This window comes from Ascaphus truei, chromosome 5, assembly GCF_040206685.1.
Source record: "Ascaphus truei isolate aAscTru1 chromosome 5, aAscTru1.hap1, whole genome shotgun sequence".
Lineage (NCBI taxonomy): Eukaryota > Metazoa > Chordata > Amphibia > Anura > Ascaphidae > Ascaphus > Ascaphus truei.
Window position 1 is genome coordinate 176,416,103 of NC_134487.1, and position 26,615 is coordinate 176,442,717.

Here is a 26,615-nt window from a genome sequence, read left to right on the forward strand (position 1 = left end):
AACAGGCACAGATTAATACATTAGCAGTCAATGGGCAATGAAAAACATTAAAAAAAAAAAAACAATAAAAAATCCTGTAAAAATAAAACTACATACATTCAATATTTACCTTACCTTTAGAAACGTTGGCCCTCCGAATCCAGGGGAATCAGCAAACTCTCGTACCGTGACGTCATGAAACTCAATCCAACGCCATCCACCGTGAAGATCCGGAACAGGTTACCAAATACTTCTTTCTTTAATCTTATCTCATCTTCTTCTTTCTTCATCTGTGATTATTTCTTTATTTTCATTATCTTTTGTCTTTATCTTCTGTCTTCATCTGTAAATCCAATAACCCCATGTTAAATCCACGATGTTGACACGTCGGCTTCTTGAGCTCAAATGAGATGCCTCGGCCTTAAATATGGCCTGTGATGTCACATTTGAGTGGCAAATGCTTCCCACGACATGCGGTTGGCTGTGCGGTGTTGCTATGGCAATTGGACGCTACATGACATCATGACACTACGCGGCGTCACGTTGCCATGGCAACGTGATGTTGCAAAGCATCATGACGTCCCGTAGCGGCCAATTGCCATGGCAACGTCACGTCCACTGCAGTTGGAGGGGGAATTGCAGAAGTATTCTCCGGAGATGCGTCCGCCACAGCACGCCGCCACCCGCCCCCGCACACTGCTGCCACCTGTAGATGATTGATGGGCTAAACCCTTAGCCCGGAGGAAAGTACCTGAAACCCGGAGTCTCCAGGTCAAACCCAGAGAGGTGGCAACCCTGGGTACATTATATCATATTTTCTGAACATGCTCCAAGGCTCAAACAGGCATCAGCTGTGTGCTCAGTTCCTGCTGTTCCCACCGGATGAACAAGACCTTCAGCTGCTGCCACTGTCAGCAGGATGTCTGCTGCTGTTCCCAGATGTCACCGCGGTCTTCTTCACTGTTCTTCCGTCCCCACAGGAAAGTGCCGTCCGGGTACCCATTACCCGTTTATTTTTTATATGCACCCGGTACAACACTAATTATTACTACTAGTGTCAATTGGTGTCCCCGTTCCCCCTCCCCCATATTTTGTTATTAGTACTGTTAAATATTATTTCCACTTTTAATATTATTTCTGTATTGTATTGTTGATCTAATTATGTTGGTTTTATTGTCCCCCTCCCCTTTCCCATTTCTTGTTCTGTACCCACCTCCCCACCCTCAACATAACTGAAAAACAAATAAAAAATTTTGGCAAAAAAAACATATACAGTGAGGGACTTTCCCAATTCAATTGTATGCAGGTTTGCAAACCTCAAGGGTCCCAATTGTACCCTTAAATAAATGTCACAATGTGCCCAAACTGATGTAAATTTGGCACCTGTAATAAACACCGCACACACAGAGCTGTATTTGTAACAGGGCTTACGCTCATCATACATATGGGAGCAAAAACGGACATTTGTGGACAGTTTGTATTTTAATATTGCGCTCTAAGATTTTGTGCAGACCCTTTTTGCTCCCACATGTAAGATGAGATTAAGCGCTGTTACAAATATGTCTCTGTGTGCGCAGTGCTAATTACGGGTACCATATTTACATTGGTTTGGGCACATTGTCAGATTTATTTAAGGGTCCAATTGGTACCCTTGTGGTTTGCACACCTGCATACAATTGAATTAGGAATGTCCCTCACTGTATATATTTTTAACATTACATTAGTATTAAATGTTAGATATTGTGATATACGTAAGTGTGGCCTCCATCATCTACTTGCACATTTTCTCCTCTCAGCTCCTCCAATTGTAACTGTGTATGCCTTTGAACCTTGCAATATTTTTGTACATGAATTTTTTAACTTTTTGAATTGAATACTGTCTAATTAACTTGAAATGAATAGTGCATCGTTGGGGTAAGTTTTTCTCTCTCAACGCTTCTTTAAAATCCATGTGCTAACCTGAACAGCCTTTCGTACATATGCGATGTTAGGGGGAACGCCTTTATTGCATATGATGAGCACTAATTACCGGAAATACAAAGTAACCATAGTTATAAGAGTAGCACTGGGTAAACGTCAGGTTATTTAATATAGTGCATAGGCAGGCCCATCCCAAGGCATACCGCAGGTAAGGCACCGCCTAGGGCTGGCATGTCTCCGGGGGCGGCCACTCCTGGCGACACTATTTTTGAATAGTTGGGAAGCAGGGCATCCCTGAAGATGACACATGTTTATTTCAGCTCCGAGGACCCCCTGCTTCCCAAGATACTTATCTCCATAGGAGGTGCCGGTATCTCCTTCTTGTTTAAAGCTCCTGCATCACGTGGGCCAATAGGAAGCCGTAATGGATGAAGTTACGACTTCCTATTGGTCCACAAGACATGGGAGCTTTAAACAGCAGAGATACCGGCACCCCATAAAGAGGTAACTATCTCGGGAAGCAGGGGGTCCCCGGAGCTGAAATTAACACGGTTCATCTTCGGGGACCCCCATTCTTACCACCTAGGGGAAAAAACTTTTTGGGAAATTATATGCTCCTTAAATGGGGAGGGTATAAAGAAAGAAAATACTTACTCTGAATGTTTCCAAGAAAACTGACAATTTTTGCAGTGAACGGGACCACAGGAGCACATAGCTTTCCGGTAAGAGCAGTGAGTTGTTGTAAGGCTGCTTTAATGGGTAAATGATATGCTCATCTTCCAAAGATGACTCCAGAGGTTCAATCTGATACTTGGTACTTGAAGTTGCAACCAAACCCCTGCCAAAGTTTGTTTTTAAAGACAATATAAAACCAAAACATATGATTCAGTGAGTGACCCAAAAAAATAAATATGAAATGAACACAAATAATGAATAAGGCGAAGAGGCGTAAAGACACCTATTTGTAAAGGTGCACTCTAGTGGGTAAATGTTGGTATCAAGTTGATCTGCAAAGGTGACATGTATATGTTAAAACCTAACTTTTAATACACAACTTAAAATACAGTAAAGTGACTGAATGCAATGATAATAAAAAACACTAGTCAATTAGTATAACTTGTACTGGAATAAGTAAGACTGGTGCAAGGGGGGTGTGCAACACAAAAAAAAGGGGGGGGGGAGAGAATGGTAGCAAATAAGGTCAATAACCTTTGAGGTATACTGAAGAAAAGGTGAAAAACATGATAAAGGCAGAATTTGCCCACCTCAGCATCTACCTGTAATATTGCAGTTGTACTGTACCTGCTAGGTACTGTAGATAAGTCAGGTAATAATAGTCCCTGGAGACAGCAGATCACAGCATATAACCAATTTGCCTTAAATGCTGATGCTGATCTCTGATTCACTAATCTTCCCAAATTAACCCCCAATGTGAAAAAAGGTATATTAATTATGGTGTTGAGAGAGAAGAACGCTCCTAATGGAAGCAGTTAAAGACTACCTGTCTCAAGCCTCTTGCAGCCCAAATACTGGCTAGCAGTGCCTAACTGGAAATTTAAATATAGCAGTGGCTAGCATTTTTGAGGTGCTGGGAGCTGAGTAGCAAAGTAAGTAGCTATGGGAGATCAGAATACAGCCTCCTCCAGCAACCTCCACACTGGTCTGTGTAACAGCTGATAGCAGCTGGGTGTCCTCCACAACGAAAGCACATTATTTTCAGCTACGGGGACCCCCAGGATCCCGACATAATTACCATTTTAGGTACCGGTGCTCCATCATTGAGAAAACAACATGAATGCGGTTATCGTTCAAAAGAAAACCGCAATCTATGATGTTGCAGATTCCTATTGGCCAGCTGATCAGGCAAGCTTGACAGCCCGATGGTTTCCCGAGGCCAGAACATTAAACCTGGTAACTATGAAAACTCAAATAAAGAACAAATTTACAAAAAAAAACTGGTAACTTCATCTATAAGTATCTCGGGAACTGGGTGTTCCCCGAAGTGAAAAATAATGTGGTTCCACTCCGGAGACCCCTTATGTAAAAAAAAAAAAAAAAACACAGGCAAAAAAAGCAGAAAAAAAATACATTGAGGGTTATCTCTCCTTTTCAAGTATGTCCTGGGAATAGGGAGAAGGAGCGGCTCAGTGAGTAAAGACACTGACTGGCACTGAGTTTGAAGCAGGGGAACCTGGTTCAACTCCTGGTGTTGTCTCCTTGTGACCTTGGACCTTTGCCTCTGACACTAAAAACATTTTAGGAGATAAGTGCTGTACTGTATACTGTAGGGATGAGAAGCATGCTCAGGTAATTGGTGGGAAAATATTTAAAAGACAGGAAAAATGTACATTGACTATCCCCAGTCAAAAATTGGTCAGTGACAAAACCTGTTCAGTTGTGTTAACTGTACAGCAACCAAGGGGTAACTTTCAGTTTAAAAATACCTATTTTATACCTGTCTCTGTGGTTTGGTAATTAATGCCCTAATTAAACAATATGTCTACAGTATGTTATGAGTGCCTGGTGAGGGGGGCTCAAGGATACCAGAGATCTGTGGGTCAACCTCATTTTGTAATTAATGTCCCAATAAAACAATATGTCTAAAATGATAGTGACCGGTACCGTTTACCAATTTAACGAGACCGGTACCGTTTACCAATTTAACGAGATTAACTGAAAAGGGCATTGGGTAAACTCCTGAGATTTAAATATGGTTAGCAATGATAGTAATAATTGGCATCGACATTTTAATAATTGTTTGTGGTTTTCAAAGGAATGATGTTTGCAATGGCAGTTTGATTTATTGGTGCTATATGTTCGAGTAAAATTCCAAATTGTTTTACCTCATTCCCTGGCACATGCTAAGTGAGACGTAGGAGTGCTCAATGTCAACAATTATTCCTACATAGAAGCAATCCCTCTGAGAAGAAAAATAAATAGGAGGTCAAATCGCGTAATGTTTAGTGACTTTAATGCTGTGCACATACTTAGCTAGCAGGGAAAGAACATGATGGGTAGTAATTCCATCCACATCCCTTCTATAAATCAAACAGGATACTGCAATGATATTAAATCTACCAAATTGCTGGAAGGCTAAACTGGGGCATGTTTACATAGGCCATGAAATATATGGGAAATTCATGGGCCATGAAATATACTGAGATAGAGTAGGTGGCTGCTCTAAACATTAAGCCTGACGAAGGTGTCAGGGGACTTGAAACGTTGCTTGTGCTGTGGTAATAGTGTGTGTCTACAGACTAAATTCCCTTTTTTTTCTGTAGATTAAAGAAGATACGTAGATGAAACCAACAGGAACATGTGAGTGTATTTTTCTCTATTCTTTTTTTTCTATTACTGAGTGCTGATCTGAACAGGTATTTTGCTCTAAACATTTAATCTCTGATACTTTATTTAATAGAAAAGATAGATTTAGTGATTTAAAAAAGCATGCTATCTAGTCTACAAATATACTTGCCCTTTGTGGGCTTTTCTACAGACCTCTGCGCACAAAGACTCTGCCATCTACACTAGGATGATTGGTTTATAATGTATTATAATTGGCTATAAATGTAGTAGTGCAGTATCACCGGTTCACTGCAAACAACTTATCTGTTTCGCGCCAGACAGGAAATGCATTGTTTCAAAACCAACCTGCAATTGTATTTTACTGGTATCATCTTCTGCATGTATGGGTAAGCTGAAAACACAAATTGAAAATGTTACTTTTGTATAAATTGATCCTACAAAAAATATTTAGTAAGTAACACTCCACAAAGTACAAGTATTTTCATACAGGAAATGTTTGTTAATATCGTTCTATAAGGTTAGAGCGAGTTTTACTTCTCCTATCTCTGTTTTATCTCTCACTTATCCAGTCATCTCTCCTTGTTTGTTCTCTAACATGGATGGGGTGTGGCATGGATTGGTACAGTAGATGTGTGAAATATTTGTGAACAATTGCAAGATACACAAAATTTGGACATTAGCGACTTGAAAAAAATAAATAAATAGCAGGTACAAAAATGTCAACAGAAAAAAATTTCTTCAAATGAACACTATCTTGATTAACGTTATCTCATAAAGTCCCACACATTTACGCCAGCTTCAACTCTGCCTACAATTAGAACTAGCTCAGTGGTGGCCAACGTGATAACCTCCAAGCCCTCAAGTCATAGGGCTACACATTAACCCCATACAGTATATATAAAAACATCAGAGCTGCCCAAAAATACGAAAACTTGTATTATTATTAGCGTTTATTTGTAAAGAGAAGTTAGGATCCCTTGCACTGGGAAGAGTGGGCTGCTGCAGCACCCAGCTGTTAAGGGAACCACAGGGGAAGCCCTTGCTTCGACTGCTGTCCACCAATGAACTACATACATATCTATGGGCACTTTAATCTTCCACAGATGTGAGAATAGGTCTTACTACTTAAATAGTATATGGTCATATTTGCAACCTGCAATCTAATATTATCGCACAATTTCACTTGATATATGTCGATATTTTGTTACGGATCTTCCTACCAAATATGAATTTCATATCCAGTCTTCTAAATATTTGGATGGTGTGAGGACAGTTTATATAAAACGTGTCAATCATTTACATTCTGTGTTTTTCAGAGGTTAAAACACACAGGGAATTATCACTGACAGATACATTTTCCTTGTAAACAATGTAATAATAACAAAACAAAACAATTTATTTTGATGGGAAAAACACATGTTTTACATTTGCCCAGCTGTGAAATACAAAACTGGAAACACACACAAACTGCCAAACGTGCTATACAGTGATAATGAAAGCAGCACTACATGTTCAGAAAGGGTGTATAATATTATCCAGACTTATTGAATTAGAGGCCCATCTGGCATGGAAGAGGTTAAGTACTCTAAACACATCAAGTCCTTATTCGGCCTCTATTAAACATGCTGGGAAGATGTATTGCTGCTGGGGAATACAGTTTCAGCTCATTTTATTGGGAACCCAGTCTATGGTTGGTAAAATATTAATATCCGTGCAGAGTACGTTGAAGATATAGAAGTAGAAGTGCAGGTCTTCTATACAGAGTCAGCGGCCGTTATCTGAACATTTTACGGAGCCGTTTTCGTGAACTCTGCTGTATTCCACGTAGCATTCACGGGTTATTGTTCCGTGAAGGCTGCCATGAATGCCGCTAGTCGCACCTGTGTATACTGCTGTTGATTTTTTGATTACCTGGATTCTGATTTATATAGTGCAGTTCTTCGCGTGTCCGCCAGGTGGCAGAAATGGATGCATTCCCTTTGCAGTACTGTACAGTTACAGTATGTACTGTGCTATACTGTTTCAATTTGCAGGTGTTTAAAAAACAGATAAAAACCAGATAAAAACCAAGTCTACCACAGTGACCCATTGTGAATCGACCTTGGTCCTTGAAGACGCTGAAGACATTATCAAATTTAGGCGTTTCATAATAAATTCCTCTAGAACACAATGCGTTGGGCTTTTTTCTACATTGTTCTACAGTACATCCCTTCACAGTTGCTGACCATGTCAACTCCGTACATTTATCGCAAACCTGACTGTAGTTATGCATATTTAATAGTTTCTGCAATTAATGCTGGAACTGATAAGAAGGCGACTTTATCAGAAATATATGAATATTTAATTTCGAACTATGATTTTTTCAAATTTTCACCTATCGTTCGTGGGTGGAAGCATTCGGTAAGGCAAACGTTAACTAATAGCTGAAATAACTGAAATAATAGCATAGCTATTATCCCCAGAAAATAAACTTTTACATCGTAAAAGCGTCAAAAGATAAGAAGAAATTCGATGAAACCCTAATATCGCTTTTTTAAAAACTTTGCTTTTTTAACTTTTATATGTTAATGAAAAACACAGTATTTTATGCATGTTGTTCATATTAAAAAAAATAGAAATCCAACGAAAACAAATGTTTTCATATTCATATTTTCATGAACATATTCATATTCTATATTTTCATATAATTAGACTTGCATGTGTAATTAATTCTGCTAACAAACCATAAAAATAAATATTAATAGGTTTTATTCTATATTTATTATTCAAAACGTTCAACTTTTGCTAGGCTTGCTCTGTTTCTCATACTGTTTGTCGAAATATCACACACTCACAAACATTTTAAAACAGTTACCAGGATTCAAGGGATGCACACACATTAGACAAAGACGGACTAATTTACAGTAGTTGCAAAATGCATTCGAGTCATTATCCTTAACTCCCCCGGGCCATGGGTGTTTCTTTAAAAAACAAAGACACATTATCTTTAAGCCTCAGTTCTTGGCTGAGTTTGACATGCATGCGCATCACACATCACAAAGTATACAGTATAATCCTGCATACCAGGTCTGGCAAAGTGAGTTGCACCCCCCCCCCTCACAAAGCAAAATGCATTCAACTGCTTATTGACACCTTCCCCGGCCGATTCATTATTTTTCTCTGAACGGCTTAACACGCATGCGCACGTGTGATAAGTCCTTCATGGGGATTTGGCCCAAATGACTTCACTACCAATGTGAATGTCAAGTCTGAAGAAAAGAGAAAAAAAAAGGCAGAACCATTTCTTTTTTTCTTTTCTTCTAGACAAAGGCTTAATAAATGACTCATTTTAAGAAAACATTGTGTGATGCATGTTTTTAATATTTTATCAATTTATACATTCTTAAAATCACTTACTTTTTATTTCTATATGAGGTGGCATACTCTAATTTTTATTTGGGGGGGGGAGGTTACAGTATATCTGTACTATTGAAAACCTTCACATTTTGCTAGGCTTGGTCTGCTTTACATACGGTTTATGGAAATATCTCAGATACACACCCATGGTATTTATGTACTGTTGTGAGAACTTTGATTGTAAAACTGACACATGTCTAATACAAATGTATAATATATATAGAAAGTGGAGAGTACAGTAAGCGCAGACCTCATTACAGTAAAGTATCTTACTACATTCCGGTGGCACTCCCTTTACGCTGTAAAAGAACGGGCAAAAGACTGGCAATATATTTTATATAGTTGTTGCATTTGTCTACTGTGAGTATGACGCTCCAGAATCTAATTATTCTTATATAATCCTTCAGCTCATGCCACACCAGTTCGATAGGGTTCAAATCTGGTGATCTGGAATGGTAGGGGGGAAAAAATGGCGAATTAGTTGAACAGATAAAAACAGTTTAAAACAACGAGAAAAAGTTCATGTACACTGGAGCACTTACTCCGGTGGCGTCTTAACCCAATTGATACCACTCGTCAGAATATAGGCACTAGAGGCAATATGTTTAGGGTCATTGTCCTAGAAGAAACGGTGACCAGATGGGAAATCATGCCTAATGTATTCAACAATCTGGGAGACTATCCTTCTTGGGAAAAAAACTTTATCCATGATTCCTGGAACAGTAGAAGAAAAATTTAACATTAGGGTACAAAGTACACTACAGTTGTACAGTGCGTAAGGCTACAGCATGTGACTTTGTGCATTATTTTACCCTCAAAGATGATTATGCATCTGGTCCACGTCTAGAGATCGCACTGTCACGATAGACCAAGCTTATTAACACTTTAATTATCGGGATCATTGATTGAAAAAGCAGCGAGATAAAATAAATTGCGATTTATTCACATAAAAAACGTACACAACTATGTTACACAAATAACAGGAAAAAGACACACTTACTTTGGAAACTGGGATAACAAAACTAATCTTTCTTAGTTGCAAACACAAAGCAAAATAATCCCGGCCACTTTTCATTCCCGTAGCCTCTTGCTGTTAGAATCTGGTCACTTATCCTCTGAGAAATTTAGACGATTTACTCAGAGCTGGAACTTCTCAAATGGGACTGAATCTCAGGTGAATCACACAAGATGGAACTGATGAATCTCTTTACGATAGAACTGATGGAACTCTTGATGGAACTTAGATGGAACTAACTATCTGCCTGACTGCACCAATTTATGCATATCTCTGGCGTGGGAACCAATTTCTCCACCTATCGTCAGGTTCTTCCAGTCCTGCAACAACTGGCACAAAGCCTCAGTATCGCAACTGAGCATTTGCAACAAAAATGTCATCTTCCCCCACCTGTCACCTGGCTTCAGAGTAGTGAAAGAACATGTGCCCGAACCACCATTTTGCCCACTCACTATTCGAACCCCCCCCCCCCAGGCTCAAATGCCACTAAGTCTGGCCTTGGCCACATGGCTTCTTTGATCTGAGGATACGGGAATCAATTAGCACGGAAGGGCTAACAAATGATTCACACCTCTAGTTCCTTACGTTTTAACTGACTCTTTGAAGCTGCAAATATGGGTGCTTATTTAGCCTTTCTTGCTAACACAACAGATCTCACCTCTGGGACAAATGTCTCTTTCATCTATTAGCCATAAGACCCCACTGGGTCTTTGCAGACTAAAGATCCTGTCTAATTTAATGCCATAAAGGTTAACCATATCTTAAAACACTGTTGCTTAAAAATATACTGGTTTCAATAACCTATACTTTTCTACAATTCTGTATTAACATGTACTATACATATGTAATATAATATATTGTGGCCTGTCTTATGTGTGGTAAAATATACACATTCTGCTGCTACAATGTGTTACAGTTTTTTGATGCAAGAAATAGAGTGTAACCTAAATGGTTCCCCTTACACTGACCTTCATCTCTTACACACAGCAACTGGATCTTTAAACATATTTACCCTTTGTGTCCCCATGTTAATAAAACAAACTTCCTCTATACCAGGAAAACCTGTGCCTCAGTTTTACCTTTTCCTGCTCTGTGCTGAAGCAGGGCATCCCAGTGGTGAATCGCAGGAATGTTTACAGGATGTGAGTTTGACCGGAGCAATGTGCTCTAGCGTATCCAATAATCTTACCTGATTTCTGGGTACACCCTTGGGGAATCCTATAACTCCGGCATCCAGATATATACCAACATTCTGCAACCAGTTTCTCCGTCAAACCCACCCTGAAACTTACCTCCTGAACATCTCCTGGTCCCAGCACCTCTGGAAAAGGTAAGACACAAAAATTACAGTTGTCTCATATTTTGCACTCAATCACAGTAATGCATACACAATGCCTAGGCCCAAGAGCTGACACTCTAGGACCCCAAAACACGGGTCAGGGGTAACCCAGTGGGATTGACCTTTATTATAAGCCTGGTTAACCGCTTCCCAGCCACACGCAACCGACACATGCATCTTCAGTGGGTGCTTGGGCCACGGCTTCAGAGATAGGCGTCCTTTTTTGTGGAATGCAAATGTGGCAAATCTCTCAAGGGCTACAGTTGTCTCGTCAAAAAAGATGACATCCTGAAAAGTCTCGCCACTTTCGATCCATGCCTGTGCTTGCTCCACTCTCTTCACCTTGTTGGCATCCCTTATCAGTGGATACTTTCTGTAATGAGAAGGAAGAATTTTACAGGTACTGTAAAACCACACTTTTACCTACTGTACAGCACAGTAGTGTACTGTACAACACTGTACCTGGACTGTCCTACTGTAACTACTGTACGGCACAGCACTCTGCATACAGTACTATTGCAATATACTGAACTTTATTACTATACTGTACTGTAAAGTATTCACGGGGGTTATTACTATTGTATATTGTACTTTATTTAGTACTATATGCAATATACAGTACAGTGCTGTAGTTTGTTACAGTAAGACACTTACTTTACACATCCATATTTCCATCCCAATTGACGTCTCATCTGCCTGATGCGGGTCTCAGATGCTGTGATATTATGAGTGTTTTCTAGAGCAGTCTTGACTCTTACTGCACATTGCTCATCATTTGCCTCGCTGATTTCGTCCAGCAGACGGTTTGTCGTCCTACAGTGTAAAGGAAAAGAGAACAATTTGTTAGAGAAGGCCCAAATACATGACATACTGTACAGTACTGCATACAATATTCTACAATAATTGCAAGATGTTTTTAGAGTAATACAGTACAGTACAATACAGTATATTATTTTATAAACATCTAGAGCCCAAAAATACATGTTATATTTTATCTAAAAGAAGTACAGTAATTTTTGGGCTCTAGCATAATTGCAAAGAAAACAAGTAAACACACAAATGCATTTTGATACTGTATGCAAGAAGCTTATACAAGTAATACAGTAATTACATACAGTAATGAAAACAAAAATACTTACTCTGTTGTGACTGTGGGACTCCGCTTTACACCTTTTGCGTTACCATGGGCATGATAACTGACAGTGCTTTTTGCTAAAATGAGGCCAGAAGAACGTAACCACCATTGGATCTGTAAAATTCCGTGTCCTTTCTTGTACATGTTCTGTATTCTCCTGCTGAGATCCTTTGAAACAAATTTCCTCGGCATCGCTGCTTTAGGAAAGAAATCAAGCTCAGAGGAATGTATATTCAATGTGTGTGTATTCGATGTGTATTCGAATGTGCATTGAATCAACATAAGTAATGGTGTATTTATACAATGAGATGGACCTCGCTCGACAGGTTAGGCACTGTACGCCCACTTTTAACACCTGAAGCTAGTGTCCTGTAACGGTTATGCTCACACAAACCTGGACCGGACCGCGGGGCTGAGGTGGGGATAGATATACACCGACCTTAGACCACGAAGCCGGATCCGGGTTGCGAATTCCGTGGTCAAACGTAGCCGGGTCAGGACTGGAGAAGGCAGGGTAATTGGTAGACAAGCCAGGGTCAGGGCAGGCAGCACAAGAGTGGAGGTCGCGGTCACGAGCAGAGGTCATCAACAGGAAAACAAGGTAGAAGTCGCTTCAGCATAGAGAGCAGGAACTGGAACTACCGCTTCAGCGTAGAGAGCCAGACACTGGAACTATGCCGCTTCAGTGCAGAGAGCAGGAAACAGGAACTGAGAATACAGTGCTTCAGCACAGAACAGCACCCCCTAGCTGGGTACAGCTGAGAGTGGTGGATGCCACTGGAAGGTCACCGGGAACAGGAACTGCAGACAGGACAAGAAACACAGAGGGCTTCAGTGTAACCACTTCAGCGCGGCAGTCTGCCAGTAGTACAGAGGATCCAGCGCTTCAGCACAGAACAGCACCCCCTAGCCGGGTACAGCTGAGAGTGGTGGAGGCCACTGGAAGCAGGAAGATTGCAGAATGAATACCACAGAGGATCCAGTGCTTCAGCACAGAACAGCACCCCGAAACCGGGTACAGCTGAGAGTGGTGGAGGCCACTGGAAGGTCACGGGGAACAGGAACTGCAGACAGGACAAGAAACACAGAGGGCTTCAGTGTAACCGCTTCAGCGTAGCAGAGTCTGCCAGAAACTAGGAGCTATGGCAAGAAGGCCAAGGCAGGCCAAACAGAGATGCTGTGGCAAGCATAGTTACTTGAGAAAGTCTATGTTCAGCAACTTCCTAGAGGGAGGGGCAGCAGTTAAATAGAACAGGCAGCCAACGAGGCACAGCTGCATAGGAGGCAGCAAGAAGCAGGCTGCAGTCTAATTGCTGGAGCAGGTGATTCTTGATTGCAGGTTTTAGACAGGGGTTTGTCTGGAAACACTATAGCTCTGTAAGGATGAGTTTCAGCCAAACCCAGGAGCGGATTTCTTACATGTCCATGCCCGACAAAAAATTCAAATGGGAGCTCAGTGCATAAAAGGTGACACAAATTGAATAGCCTCCCACACGCTGCTATCTGATCGAGCTCTTGTCCAGATACTGTATTGTGCATTCTTCCATCGGTAATCCACGGATCAAGGCCAATTCTACGGACGCAGGAATCAACCGATCACGAGAAAGCGAAAGGCGGACGCTGTTTCCAAGCCAAAGCAAAAGGATAATAAAGAAAACGTTCCGAGGATTCCAAAGGCAAAGAACCCTGGTCCTTATTATGTGAAGAAGAGAAGGGCCCAAATCAACTTCACAAAACCTCTTTGGACGGGCCCCATAAATGTAAGTGCCCACGATGTTCGTCCGCACACCCCCAGCTCACCTGCTCCAGCACCCATCAACGCCGATGCTCGTCTGGAAACCCCCAGCTTACCTGCTCCCGCACCCAGCACTCCTTGCACCAGATCAAGCTTGTTCTCCCGCAGGCTGAATATTTTCAGTGGTGTCGACATCACTGATAACTCTACAGAACAATACAGGGACCGAATGGAGGCCAAGATAGAGCGTCTTTTGGCGGCCAAGGAGAATATGGATAGGTGCATGGGTGTCATGGGTGTTCGTCTGGATAAGATTGAGAGGAACATCGCGGGGATCGATTCTTTGCTTGGAGTCCCTACCCCTGTATGTATGACGCAGGAGGGTCGCCTGGAGGCGCCTTATTCTCCCATGGAGGAACCGCATACCCCCCGTGCATCGTCTCAATCCCAGAGCCTTGGGACCATGAACAGTCTTTTGGAGTCTGATCTCAGGTGATAAGTGCTGCATGTGGTAGGGGTGAGGAGCTTGTTCAGGTAGCTGGGTAGCTAGCCCATAAATAATTTGAAGGCAAGACAGGAAAGGTGAACTTTGCACCTAGACTCGAGTGATGACCAATCTAGTTGTTTGAGCATTTCGCAGTGATGTGTTATAGTTGCATTAGAGAACAAAACGACAAATTGAATTGTAGAGGGTGTTAAGTTTGCTAAGGTGGGTTTGAGGTGCTGAGCCATATACTATGTCTCCATAGTCAATAATTGGCATTAGCATCTGCTGTGCGATACGTTTTCTGACCAGGAGACTTATGGAGGATTTGTTCCTGTAAAGTACCCCTAGTTTGGCATAGGTCTTGGTTGTCAGGGTATCAATGTGCATCCCGAATGTTAAGTGGGAGTCAAACCATATGCCCAGGTATTTAAAACTAGTAACAGGAGTTAGGGTGGTGTTAGTGTTGGTTCTAATCTGGAGCTCAGTCGCTGGAAGCTTTAAAAATTTAGTCTTGGTCCCAAACACCATTGTTACAGTCTTGTCAGTGTTTAAAAACAGTTTGTTTTGGGAAATCCAGTTTTCGAGTATGAAAAAGTCAGACTGAAGTATGTGATGAAGGTCAGAGAGGCTATGGCTGTGTGCATATAGGATTGTGTCATCTGCATACATGTGTATTGAGGCTTCCTGACAAGCTGTGGGAAGATCATTGATGAACACTGAGAAGAGTAGGGGCCCCAGAACAGAGCCTTGTGGGACGCCACAGGTGATATCCAGGGGGTTAGAGTTAGAGCCAGAGATGGACACATGTTGGGATCTACCTGATAGGTAGGACTGAAACCAGTTTAAAGCATGCTTCCCTATTCCAGAGCTCTGGAGTTTGTTGAGCAGGATAGCATGATCAACAGTATCAAAAGCCTTTGCAAAATCTAGGAATACTGCACCAGTGAGTTGCCCCCGTTCCATTCCACACTGGATTTCATTGCAAACTTTTAGCAGGGTAGTTACGGTGGAGTGTTTGGGGCGAAAGCAAGATTGGAATTGGCTAGGGAAATTTGTCTTGTTATAGTAATCGCTTAATTGGGAGTGGACACATTTTTCCATGACTTGGGATAGGATTGGGAGAAGGGAGATTGGTCTGTAGTTTGAGACAGTGTTTTTGTCCCCACTTTTGAAGATTGGGACAACTCTGGCAGCTTTTCAGGTCTTAGGGATATGGCCTGCAGACAGGATAGAGTTGACTATGGAAGCAATTGGTTTGGCAATTTCTGGGGCACCAAGTCTTAGGAACCTAGATTGTAGTAAGTCAGGTCCACATTGGCTGCTTAGTTTTAATTTGAGAAGCGCTTGTGTAATCTCCTCTTCCGATACTGGGCCAAATTGAAAATTGTGGGCAATGTTGGGAGGGGGTGGGGCTATAGGGGTACTCCCAGGATGAGATTCGGGTTTGTGGTTTGGGTTGCGTTTTGCTAATAAGTCAGTAGCACACCCCACAAAGTAATCATTGAATGTATTTGCAATGTCGGTGGGGTTTGTCAGAGTAATATCGCCCTTGGTGATATTACTTGGGTGTTGATGGTTAGAAGGCTGGAATATGTTGTTGATAACCTTCCAGAAGTTAGCTGGGTTTGATGTGTTCTGGAGGAGATTGTCAGAGTAATATTGTGCTTTTGCATGCCTTGTGCACATGTTCCGCAGGCATCTGTAGTGATTGAGATCCTTGGTAGTGCCAGTTATTTTGCGGCTTTTCCACAAGGCATCCCTGAACTGGTAGAGTGCTATAAGGTCAGGTGTAACCCATGGAAGGTGGGCACCCCGTACCCTTATTCTGCGTAGTGGAGCATGGGTATCACAGAGTTTTAAGAACTCGGATTGGAAATAGTCGAGCGCAGAATCAGGGTCAGGAATTAAATCGATTCTGTGCCAAGGGCAATTGGTAAGGTCAGCCAGAAACTGTTGTGGGTTAAAGTTTCTAAATGTTCTAGTGAGGAGAACTTTAGGGCTTGATTGGGGCGGTTTAATTTTCTTTACACAGTATACTATTGCATGGTCACTGAAAATGTCAGGAAGGATGCCAGAGGATTGGATTCTGCTGGGATTTGAGGAGAGAATCCAGTCAAGCAAGGAATGGTTGTTCAATTTCAGGTTTGTTCGTGTGGGTTGGGAAATGAGTTGCGATAGGTTAAGCGACTTGATTTGTGTGTGGATTTTGTGGTTTTTAGGGTCAAGTCAATTGAAGTTGAAATCCCCAAGAACTAGCAGCTCACTCTTCTCATTCAGAGAGGAAATGGAGCCAAGAAACTGGGTGATATCAGTCAGAGATTGCAGAGGGGCTTTAGGGGGGCTGTAGATGCCAGCAATCAGGACGGGCTTAGAGAAGGGGAGGCAGATTCTGCCAACTAGGATTTCAAAAGAGGTTGGTCTTGGGGGGCAATTTAACAGTGTAAATTGTAAGGTGTCTGCAATATAAAATAACACCCCTCCTCCTCTCTTTGACTTATCTCTCCTAAAAATCTAGTATCCCTGAATGGCAATATGTGCATCAGGAGTTTTAGGGGTTAGCCATGTTTCTGTAAGAATGATGGCTTTTGGTTTATGCATAAGGCACCATGCCCTTAGTTCATCCAGCTTGGGCAGCAGACTCCGGATATTTATATGGGCGAGAGATAGCCCTTTTTGGAATTTGAAGGGGGTATTCTCAGGGGTATGGGACAGAGTTGAAGTGGGAGGACCGGGGTTAGGTTCAATATCACCTGCTAAAGAGAGTAATAGTATGAATAGAAATTTGAGTAGTTGTTTGCAAGTTGTTACATTATGATGTTTGCCATTTGAGTGTGCAGTGGTTGGAGTGCTGGTTTTCAGGGTTCTCCACCAACATTCATTAGATAGTGCAAGGCTTTTGAGTAATCCAGTGTGTATTACACACACACACTTGCAGAACTGTACAGCAATAAAAGACAGGTTGAATTGCACTTAGATTTTTAGATTTTAAAACAACAACTCGCGATAACCCACTTGAGTTTCTCGATAATATTGCAGTCAATGCTAAAATGCCATTTTCTACAGCAGCTTTTGGAAGGTGCTACCAGTGTGACCACACAGGGCCCTGCGCTGAGCCGGTAGTATCCTGCCTGCAATGCCTCTGCTTCTCTTCAAAGCTGATCCTGCACTAGACTGCAGCAGGAACTACTGCAAGGCTTGCTGGGCCAATCGTAGAGCCCGGTAAAGCCTTTGTACAGGATCCATTTGTACAAGATCCTGCGGATTGTTGCAGTCTAGCACAGGAGCAGCGTTGGAGCATGTTTGATTTTTTGAAGCTGCGGGGCCAGGCCATCCCCCACTGCACCCCGGCAGCACGTTTTCCCACAGGTACCCCTGGTTCAGCTCTGCCCCACCTGCAGCCGAAGCTGCCTGCCCCCCCCCCCCCCCCCCCCCCACGAGCTTCCATAGTCTGAGACAGGTGAGAGAGAGGGTTAGAACGAAGGAGAAAGAGCGAGCAGGAGAGAGAGAGAGACAGACAAGGGGAGAGAGAAGGAGAGGCGGGAGAAAGAGAAGGAAAGGGAGAGTGGTGTTAGAGGGAGAGATAAGAAGGAGAGAGGAGGGAGGGAGAGAGAAGGCGAAAGAGAGGAGAAAAGAGACAGACAGAGAGAGGGAGAAGTGAGAGTAGAGAGAGAATGAGGTATACTTTATTTGGTGTTCACTGTTATCAGTCCCTGGCCACATATTCTATTGGACAGTCCGGCCCCGCACAGAATATCGCACATGGCCCCGAATTTGCTAAAGCTAGTCTTGCGATCGTGTGAGCGCCCCTAGGAGTGGTTATGTGTTTGCCAAGTGCCTGAGGGGCTGTGGCACTCTGGTCTCGCGGCTCCATCGGCACTCAAAGGGTTACGCAGCAGATAAAGATTCTGGTTAGTGATATGAAAACGAGCACCCAGTGGGTGTCACTTTTACCTCCCTACATATTTTACACATTTACAGCATTACAGCCGGGAACAAGGAAGTACAGAATCTGTATTTGTTTCCTTCTTTCAAAGAGAATCAGTGGGAAGCCAGTGAATAACTGGCATTACTATTTAACGCACCACATTAATCTTCCCATCACACTTGCTTTCCTGCCTGATTGTCTTGTCTTGCACTGGTTCATTGCTTTGTGAATGAGAGTAAAAAATCTTTCTGCTTACTGTTTCTTCAGGCGAATGATATGTCCAACTCCTTCAATCTCAATAATATAAGCAACCTGTTTTATGGGGATTAAAAAAAAAAAAGGAGAAAAAAGCAGTATTATATATATATATATTAGGAAGATACATACCATGTATTTCATATTTCCACTCATTTACCCTGATTTAAGATGTTTACACTATTGCTTGTGAAATGAGAAAAACATTTTTACACAGACTTCTTCAATGTTTACATTTCTGAAGCCACGTCATGTTAACATCTTATCTTTTTATTATGTAATTTTTTTTGTTAGGGGTATATGTATGAAAACAGCAATCGTTTGCAGAAGTCTATGGGGCCTATTCTCAAAGCAGTGATACGTGGTTTGATGGGAGATAAATGCTCTTATAGCGCTATATATCTGCTATTCACAAAGCAGTGATAACACTGCAGTATCGCGCTATAATGGCTTTTTAATGCCCATTAACAGCCAGAGACAAAAAAGACGTCCGACAAGCCAAAAGCGCTTTTTTTTTGCAGTAATAGGTATTCACAAAGCTGTGATAAGTTTATCAGCCTATAAAATCTCTCAATATTCGAGAGATGCATAAAAGCATTTTTTTTTCTGCACAGGATTGATACCGCAGGCCCGCGGACACACGGGGGACCACACGGAGGCCCAGGACCACAGGACAACCGCAGGGCCCCCAGACACTCGTGGGGACCACCCAGCGGCTCCCGGACACCCACAGGGCCCCCGGAACAACCACCTAAAGACCCCCGCCGGCCTCTGGAATCAATCCTGTGCAGAAAAAAGGGGGGGCGGGGGTTGGAGCTTGTGTATTGGTAGGTAGTAGATATTGTAATGTTTATTGGGGTAGAGGGGGTGAGTGAAGGGCCAAGTATCCCCTTCACTCTGCCCCCAATAAATCTCATATTGTGGTAAGGTAATGAAGCTGCTTTAATGTAATTTTTAATACTAGTGTATGGGAGCAGGGGGTATCCTGACTTGAATTGCTTTAATTTCTGCCTCAGGGACCCCCTGCTCCCGATTTAAAGGCTCTGTTATGGGGTACGGGGTGCTGTATCGCCGCCATTTGTAAATCCTCTGCGTCATGTGACCGTGGGATTTAAATACTGGAATAGATACCGGCACCCCATACGGGGGCCTGTATCTCTGGAAGCAGGGGGTCCTCGAGACTGAAATCAATGCGGTTCAGCTCAGGAGACCCCCTCCTCCCGCACACTATTAGTAAAAATATAATTAAATCAGCTTCATTATCATAGCGGATAGCAACTATGTGTAAGGATCCGCGCTGCAGGTATACCCGCTTCCAGCGCCTCCTTACCTCTATTGCATGCCGCCCAGGCTCCCCGGCGGCGTGCCTCGCTCCTTGTGGCTCCCTCTCCCGCTGCCCCCACACTTCCGGGTCGCGCGTGTCACCCCTACGGGCGCGTGCGGACCCAAGCTGCCATTTTCAGGCGACGGACGCCTGACTCCTCCCCCGATGACGCGGCGCACACTCCACGCGCTTCCCTGCCTCTTCCCTGTCAGGTCCGCCCCCCAGGCCCTTCTCTCCCATCAGCCTCTTCCCCAGGCCGCTCCTCCGCTCCTCCCCTTGCTGTAACAGCTCCCAGCTACCCAGACACCTTTCCCCTGTCAGGCCCTCCCTCGGGCCGCTCCTCCCTTCATCCCCTTGCTCCGATAGGCCCCAGCTTCCCAAACACTACCCTCCTATCAGGTCTTTCCTCTGTCCATTCCTCCGTTCCTCCCCTTCCTCTGATAGGTCCCAGATCCCTATTTAGTCTCCCCTCACCATTACCACATTGCTCTGCATAGCTTCTGTACCTTGCTGCTGTCTGCTGTTGCCTGGCCCTTTTTTGTCTTTCAGTCCCTGTTCTTGTCCCTGGATATTCTGCTGACCTCCCTGGATATTGACCTCTGGCTTTGGACTTCGTTTATGCTGCTCTCTGGTACCCTTGGATTTGGCTTTGCACTCTTTAGAGTGAATGAGTGAAGAAAAAAGTGCGCAACTAATGTAAATAGTGATGTGATAAATATGAATTAAATACGTGACCTTGGTAATTAGAGCGTCTGCAGCTGCGGTAGAAGGGAGGGCTCAGGGACCCCCTATAGCTAACAGAAAAAGACACAAAAAACACAGCGCACAACGCTCATAGTGCATTAAAAATTATATTGACATAAAGAATATTAAAGGTGAGTATTAAGCGTACATCAGAGTAATAATAAACAGGCAATTTTGGGATAATGTTACCCAACACCACGTGGAAGCCGGATCAGATGTCCTCACATAAGGATGGAGGCTGGTTCCTTTCACACCGGTTCCTGGTCAGGTAAGTGGGAAGTCTTTGTTAGTCCTTGCTCCCAAGAGTGAATCAACACGTTTGCAGCTCTGTCCTCGATCGCTGCATTAGACGAAGCTCCACACCAGCTGAGATCCTCTCTCACATCCCTCTGTGTGTGAGAGAGGATCTCAGCTGGTGTGGAGCTTCGTCTAATGCAGCGATCGAGGACAGAGCTGCAAACGTGTTGATTCACTCTTGGGAGCAAGGACTAACAAAGACTTCCCACTTACCTGACCAGGAACCGGTGTGAAAGGAACCAGCCTCCATCCTTATGTGAGGACATCTGATCCGGCTTCCACGTGGTGTTGGGTAACATTATCCCAAAATTGCCTGTTTATTATTACTCTGATGTACGCATAATACTCACCTTTAATATTCTTTATGTCAATATAATTTTTAATGCACTATGAGCGTCGTGCGCTGTGTTTTTTGTGTCCTTTGCACTCTTTACCCTGCAGACTTCTATATCCCTTGGACACGGCTTACGGACAATCTACTTCGCTGCTCTCTCCACTCCACGACCCAGGCTTACGGACACCATACTGCGCTGCTCTCTCCATTCCACGACCTTTTGGCTTACGGACTATACCTACCACCGCTGGAGTTGGCAAGTACTGTACTATTTCCATTGTAGTTATCCGGACCATCTACGCTACTTCCATACTCCGGCCGTGCCCCCGTTTACTTTTAGGTGTGTGGTATTATCCCTTTCCACCTCAGTCCCAGGGTCTCGTCTGGCTTGTGGGCAGGCTTAGCGATACATTATGCAGAGCCCAACAGACCCAGACCCCCCTGAGGTGGAAGATACCCTAACCACCATCTCCAACCACTTTACCTTTTTGGACAACCAGGTTACTGCACTTAACCAACAGGTTGCTACCCTAACCTCACAGATTCCCCAGCTTAAGGTCTCCAGCTCCGTTATCCCTCCCACTGTCTCCCGTGAAGGAACGGGCCCTTCGGAGTTACGTATCCCTATGCCCAATAAATATGCGGGGGACCCACTTGGATACCGTGGGTTTTTAAATCAGTGCGAGATACAATTCGAACTGTCACCCTCTCGCTTCCCCACGGATCGTACCAAAGTAGCCTATGTTTTCTCCCTTCTTACTGGGGACGCTCTGGCCTGGCCACGCTCTGGCCTGGGCTTCACCTATCTGGGAGCTGAAGCCTGAACTCACCTACAACTTCCCTAACTTGGGACGTAGTAATATGGCTGCTTCCTCCTTGTTCCACATTACGCAGGGTCGGAGATCAGTGGCACGTTACGCTCTGGAGTTCCGGACTATCGCGGCTGAAACTGATTGGAACGATGGGGCACTCTCCGCGGCGTTCTGGCAGGGACTTTCGGAATTCTTAAAAGACGAGTTGGTGGCTCGTGAAAGGCCATCCTCCCTGGAGGCCCTAATCGCTTTGTGCATCAGAGTGGATCAAAGACTTCTGGAGAGGCGGGCTGAACGTCAACGTCTTCGTCCTTCTGTTTCTATATCTTCTAATTCCAGGTCTCCTGCTCCTCTTCTACCAGAATTAGAAGCTCCAGAACCCATGCAACTGGGCAGTCATCTACTTCCTTCCATGGAGAGGTTACGTCGGAGAAACGAAGACCTGTGCTTCTATTGTGGATCTCCTGGGCACATCCTGCTGCGTTGTCCCCTGAGGCAGGGAAACGCCAACGCCCAGTGAGGTACGAGGGAATCTCTCTGGGTACCATCTCCTCTTTACCCTCTCCCACACAGGTCCTTCCCAAACGCCTCCTACTGCTCGTTCTTCTCAAGTATGCCAGCTGCCTGAGACAGAGGCCATGTCCGAGTATATCACAGAAAACCTTCAAAAAGGCTTCATCCGGAAGTCCACCTCTCCCGCCGGAGCAGGATTCTTCTTTGTAAAAAAGAAAGATGGGACGCTTCGCCCGTGCATCGTTCTCAGTGGTCTAAACAAGATCACCATCAAAAATCGCTACCCTTTGCCTCTTATCCCGGAGCTCTTCGATAGGCTACAAGGAGCGACGATTTTCTCCAAACTCGATCTACGGGGGGCTTATAACCTGATCCGCATCCGCAGTGGAGATGAGTGGAAGACCGCGTTTAACACGCGCAGTGGTCACTATGAGTACCTGGTGATGCCATTTGGGTTGTGCAATGCCCTTGCAGTCTTCCAAGACTTTATGAACAAAGTTTTTTGTGATCTCTTGAACTCTTTTGTAATTATCTACTTGGATGATATCCTTATCTTTTCCAAGACCCTGGAAGAACATATTCTCCATACCAAGATGGTGCTCTCTCTTTACGGGCCAACAAGCTCTACGCAAAGATGGAGAAGTGTGTTTTCCATTAATCCTTAACTACCTTCCTGGGATAAATCGTCTCGGATCAAGGGTTCTCCATGGATCCAGAGAAATTCAATTCTGTACTTGAATGGCCACAACCTAACTCCTTAAAGGCGATCCAGTGTTTCCTCGGCTTCGCAAATTATTATAGGAAATTTATTGCTGTGTTTTCTACCTTGGTAGCACCTATTACGGCCCTTACCAAAAAAGGGGCCGATCCTTCCTCTTGGCCATTGGAGGCCAGCCGGGCCTTTGATTCTCTTAAGAAAGCCTTTGTCTCGGCTCCCATTCTGCGACATCCCGTCCCCACCCTCCTCTATACCTTGGAAGTGGACACCTCCGACGTGGGAGCCGGTTCGGTTCTCTCTCAAAGAACCACCCCCGAAGATAAACTACACCCCTGTGGGTTTTTTTCTAAAAAAAAATTCTTCAGCAGAAATTACGACGTGGGGAACAGGGAGTTGTTGGCCATCAAAATGGCACTACAAGAGTGGAGACACCTTCTGGAGGGTACCAAGGAACCCATTCTGATCCTGACAGACCACAAAAATCTGTCTTACATTGAAGGTGCTCGCCGCCTTGGTCCTCGTCAAGTTCGCTGGGCGTTGTTCTTCTCGAGGTTCAACTTTACCATCTCATATATTCCTGGGACAAAGAATATCAAAGCAGATGCGTTGTCCTGTCAGTTTATCACTGAGGAGAAGTCACAGGAGGTTCCGGAAAGTATTTTGTCCCCCCAATTTTTTATCTCTGCCGCCTCTTTTGACGTACTGGATAAGATTTTGGAGTCTCAAACACAGGTCCCGGAAGGGCTAGAAGTACCTGATGGTCGTCTTTACGCAGCTCCACGTTTTCATTCCAAAATTCTTTAATGGGGTCATTCATATCTGCTGGCCCTCCCGGGTTTAAGAGGACTTTGGATCTCATTCGGCGAACTTTCTGGTGGCCCAACATGATAAAGGACATTAGAGCTTTCACCTCCTCTTGTCCAGTCTGTGCACAAAACAAATCTGTCCGTCAAAAGCCTTCTGGTCTTCTACAACCTCTCCCGGTTCCAGACCATCCTTGGAGTCACGTTGCTATGGACTTCATCGTGGATCTTCCCCCGTCTAATGGTATGATGACTATTCTTGTAATTGTGGACAGATTCTCCAAGCAAGCTCATTTTATTCCCCTCAAGGGTCTACCCAAATCCAGTACTTTGGCGGATATCTTTGTAAAGGAAATTTTCCGTATTCATGCCGTCCCGTGGTCCATTGTCTCGGATCGGGGAACTCAATTTGTTTCTAAATTCTGGCGTGCGTTTTCCCAGAGGTTGGGCATTACCCTTCTGTTTTCCTCAGGCTACCACCCCCAAACGAATGGGCAAACTCAACGCATGAACCAGTCCCTTGAACAGTATTTGCGTTGTTTTTCTTCTGATTCCCAGGATAATTGGGCTGAGTTACTCCCTTGGGCAGAATTGGCGATTAACTCTCTAAAAAACGAGTCTACTCAAGAATCACCGTTTTTTGTAAACTACGGATTTCATCCTACCCGTCTTCCCATGTATTCTCCTAGGTCCGGAGTTCCTGCAGCTGATGAGAGGGAATCCACCCTACAGGGGTCGTGGAGGAGGATTCAAACAGTTTTACAAGAATCTGTGCTAAGACAAAAGAGACAAGCAGATAGGCTTCGTCGGGAGGCCCATAAGTTCGTACCTGGAGATAAGGTCTGGCTTTCTTCTAAAATTATCAAACTGAAGGCACCAACCCCTAAATTGTCTCCCAGGTTCCTGGGTCCCTTCTCCATCCAGAGACAAAATAATCCTGTGGCCTACCAGCTTCGCCTGCCACCCTCTATGAGGATTTCTCCCGTGTTCCATGTCTCTCTGTTGAAACCCTTTATTCAAGGCAAACAATTCGCTCATCCTTCGCTTCAGCCTCCTCCCCCCATTGTACCAGGACAACAGGAGTTCGAGATCCAGTCCATTATTGACTCTCGCATCTCCATGGGCAAACTCCAATTTCTGGTCCACTGGAAGGGATACGGACCTCAGGACCGTTCTTGGGTCTCGCATTTGGATCTCCACGCTCCATCTCTGCTCAAAAGATTCCACCAAAAATTTCCCCTCAATCCTTGGATGGTTTGTCCGGAGTCCGACCCTCGAAGGAGGGTACTGTAAAGATCCGCGCTGCGGGTATACCCGCTTCCAGCACCTCCTTACCTCTATTGCATGCCGCCCAGGCTCCTCGGCGGCGTGCCTCGCTCCTTACGGCTCCCTCTCCCGCTGCCCCCACACTTCCGGGGCGCGCGCGGACCCAAGCTGCCATTTTCTGGCGCTGGGCACCTGACTCCTCCCCTGATGACGCGGCACACACTCCACGCGCTTCCCTGCCTCTTCCCCGTCAGGTCCGCCCCCCAGGACCTTCTCTCCCATCAGCCTTTTCCCCAGGCCGCTCCTCCGCTCCTCCCCTTGCAGTAACAGCTCCCAGCTACCCAGACACCTTTACCCTGTCAGGCCCTCCCTCGGGCCGCTCCTCCCTTCCTCCCCTTGCTCCGATAGGCCCCAGCTTCCCAAACACTCCCCTCCTATCAGGTCTTTCCTCTGTCCACTCCTCCGTTCCTACCCTTCCTCTGATAGGTCCCAGCCCCCTATTTAGTCTCCCCTCACCATTACCACATTGCTCTGCATAGCTTCTGTACCTTGCTGCTGTCTGCTGTTGCCTGGCCCTTTTTTGTCTTTCAGTCCCTGTTCTTGTCCCTGGATATTCTGCTGACCTCCCTGGATATTGACCTCTGGCTTTGGACTTCGTTTATGCTGCTCTCTGGTACCCTTGGATTTGGACTCTTTACCCTGCAGACTTCTATATCCCTTGGACACGGCTTACGGACAATCTACTTCGCTGCTCTCTCCACTCCACGACCCAGGCTTACGGACACCCTACTGCGCTGCTCTCTCCATTCCACGACCTTTTGGCTTACGGACTATACTTACCACAGCTGGAGTTGACAAGTACTGTACTCTTTCCATTGTAGTTACCCGGACCATCTACGCTACGTCCATACTCCGGCCGTGCCCCCGTTTACTGTTAGGTGTGTGGAATTATCCCTTTCCACCTCAGTCCCGGGGTCTCGTCTGGCTTGTGGGCAGGCCGAGCGTTACACTATGGTAACAATTTTTTTTCCGTTTATTTGGGTTTTGATACTAGTGTGCGGGAGCAGGGGGTCTTCTGAGGTGAACTGCATTGATTTCAGCCTCGGAGACCCCCTACTTCCTGAGATACAGGCCTGGTTATGGGGTACCGTTATCCCAGTGCAGGATTTAAATCCCAGGTCACGTGACGCGGGAGATTTAAAAGCACAGGGGATACCGGGGACTGTATCTTGGGAAGTAGAGGGTCCCCGAGGCTGAAATCAATGCGGTTCAGCTCAGGAGACCCCCTGCTCCCATACACTATTATCAAAAT

General features: G+C 44.5%; 1 protein-coding gene across 1 annotated transcript in view; it reads right to left on the reverse strand.

Annotated features, from left to right (window-relative positions):
- LOC142495603 (disintegrin and metalloproteinase domain-containing protein 9-like) overlaps window positions 1–26,615 on the reverse strand; it is a 131,586-nt gene that overhangs the window by 81,082 nt on the left and 23,889 nt on the right. Inside the window, exons 3-6 of the mRNA XM_075601294.1 lie at window positions 18,494–18,549; window positions 5,551–5,596; window positions 4,743–4,819; window positions 2,554–2,737 (exon numbers count right to left, since the gene is read on the reverse strand). Of these exons, the coding sequence (XP_075457409.1) occupies window positions 2,554–2,737; window positions 4,743–4,819; window positions 5,551–5,596; window positions 18,494–18,549 (363 nt within the window). The remainder of the gene's footprint in view (window positions 1–2,553; window positions 2,738–4,742; window positions 4,820–5,550; window positions 5,597–18,493; window positions 18,550–26,615) is intronic.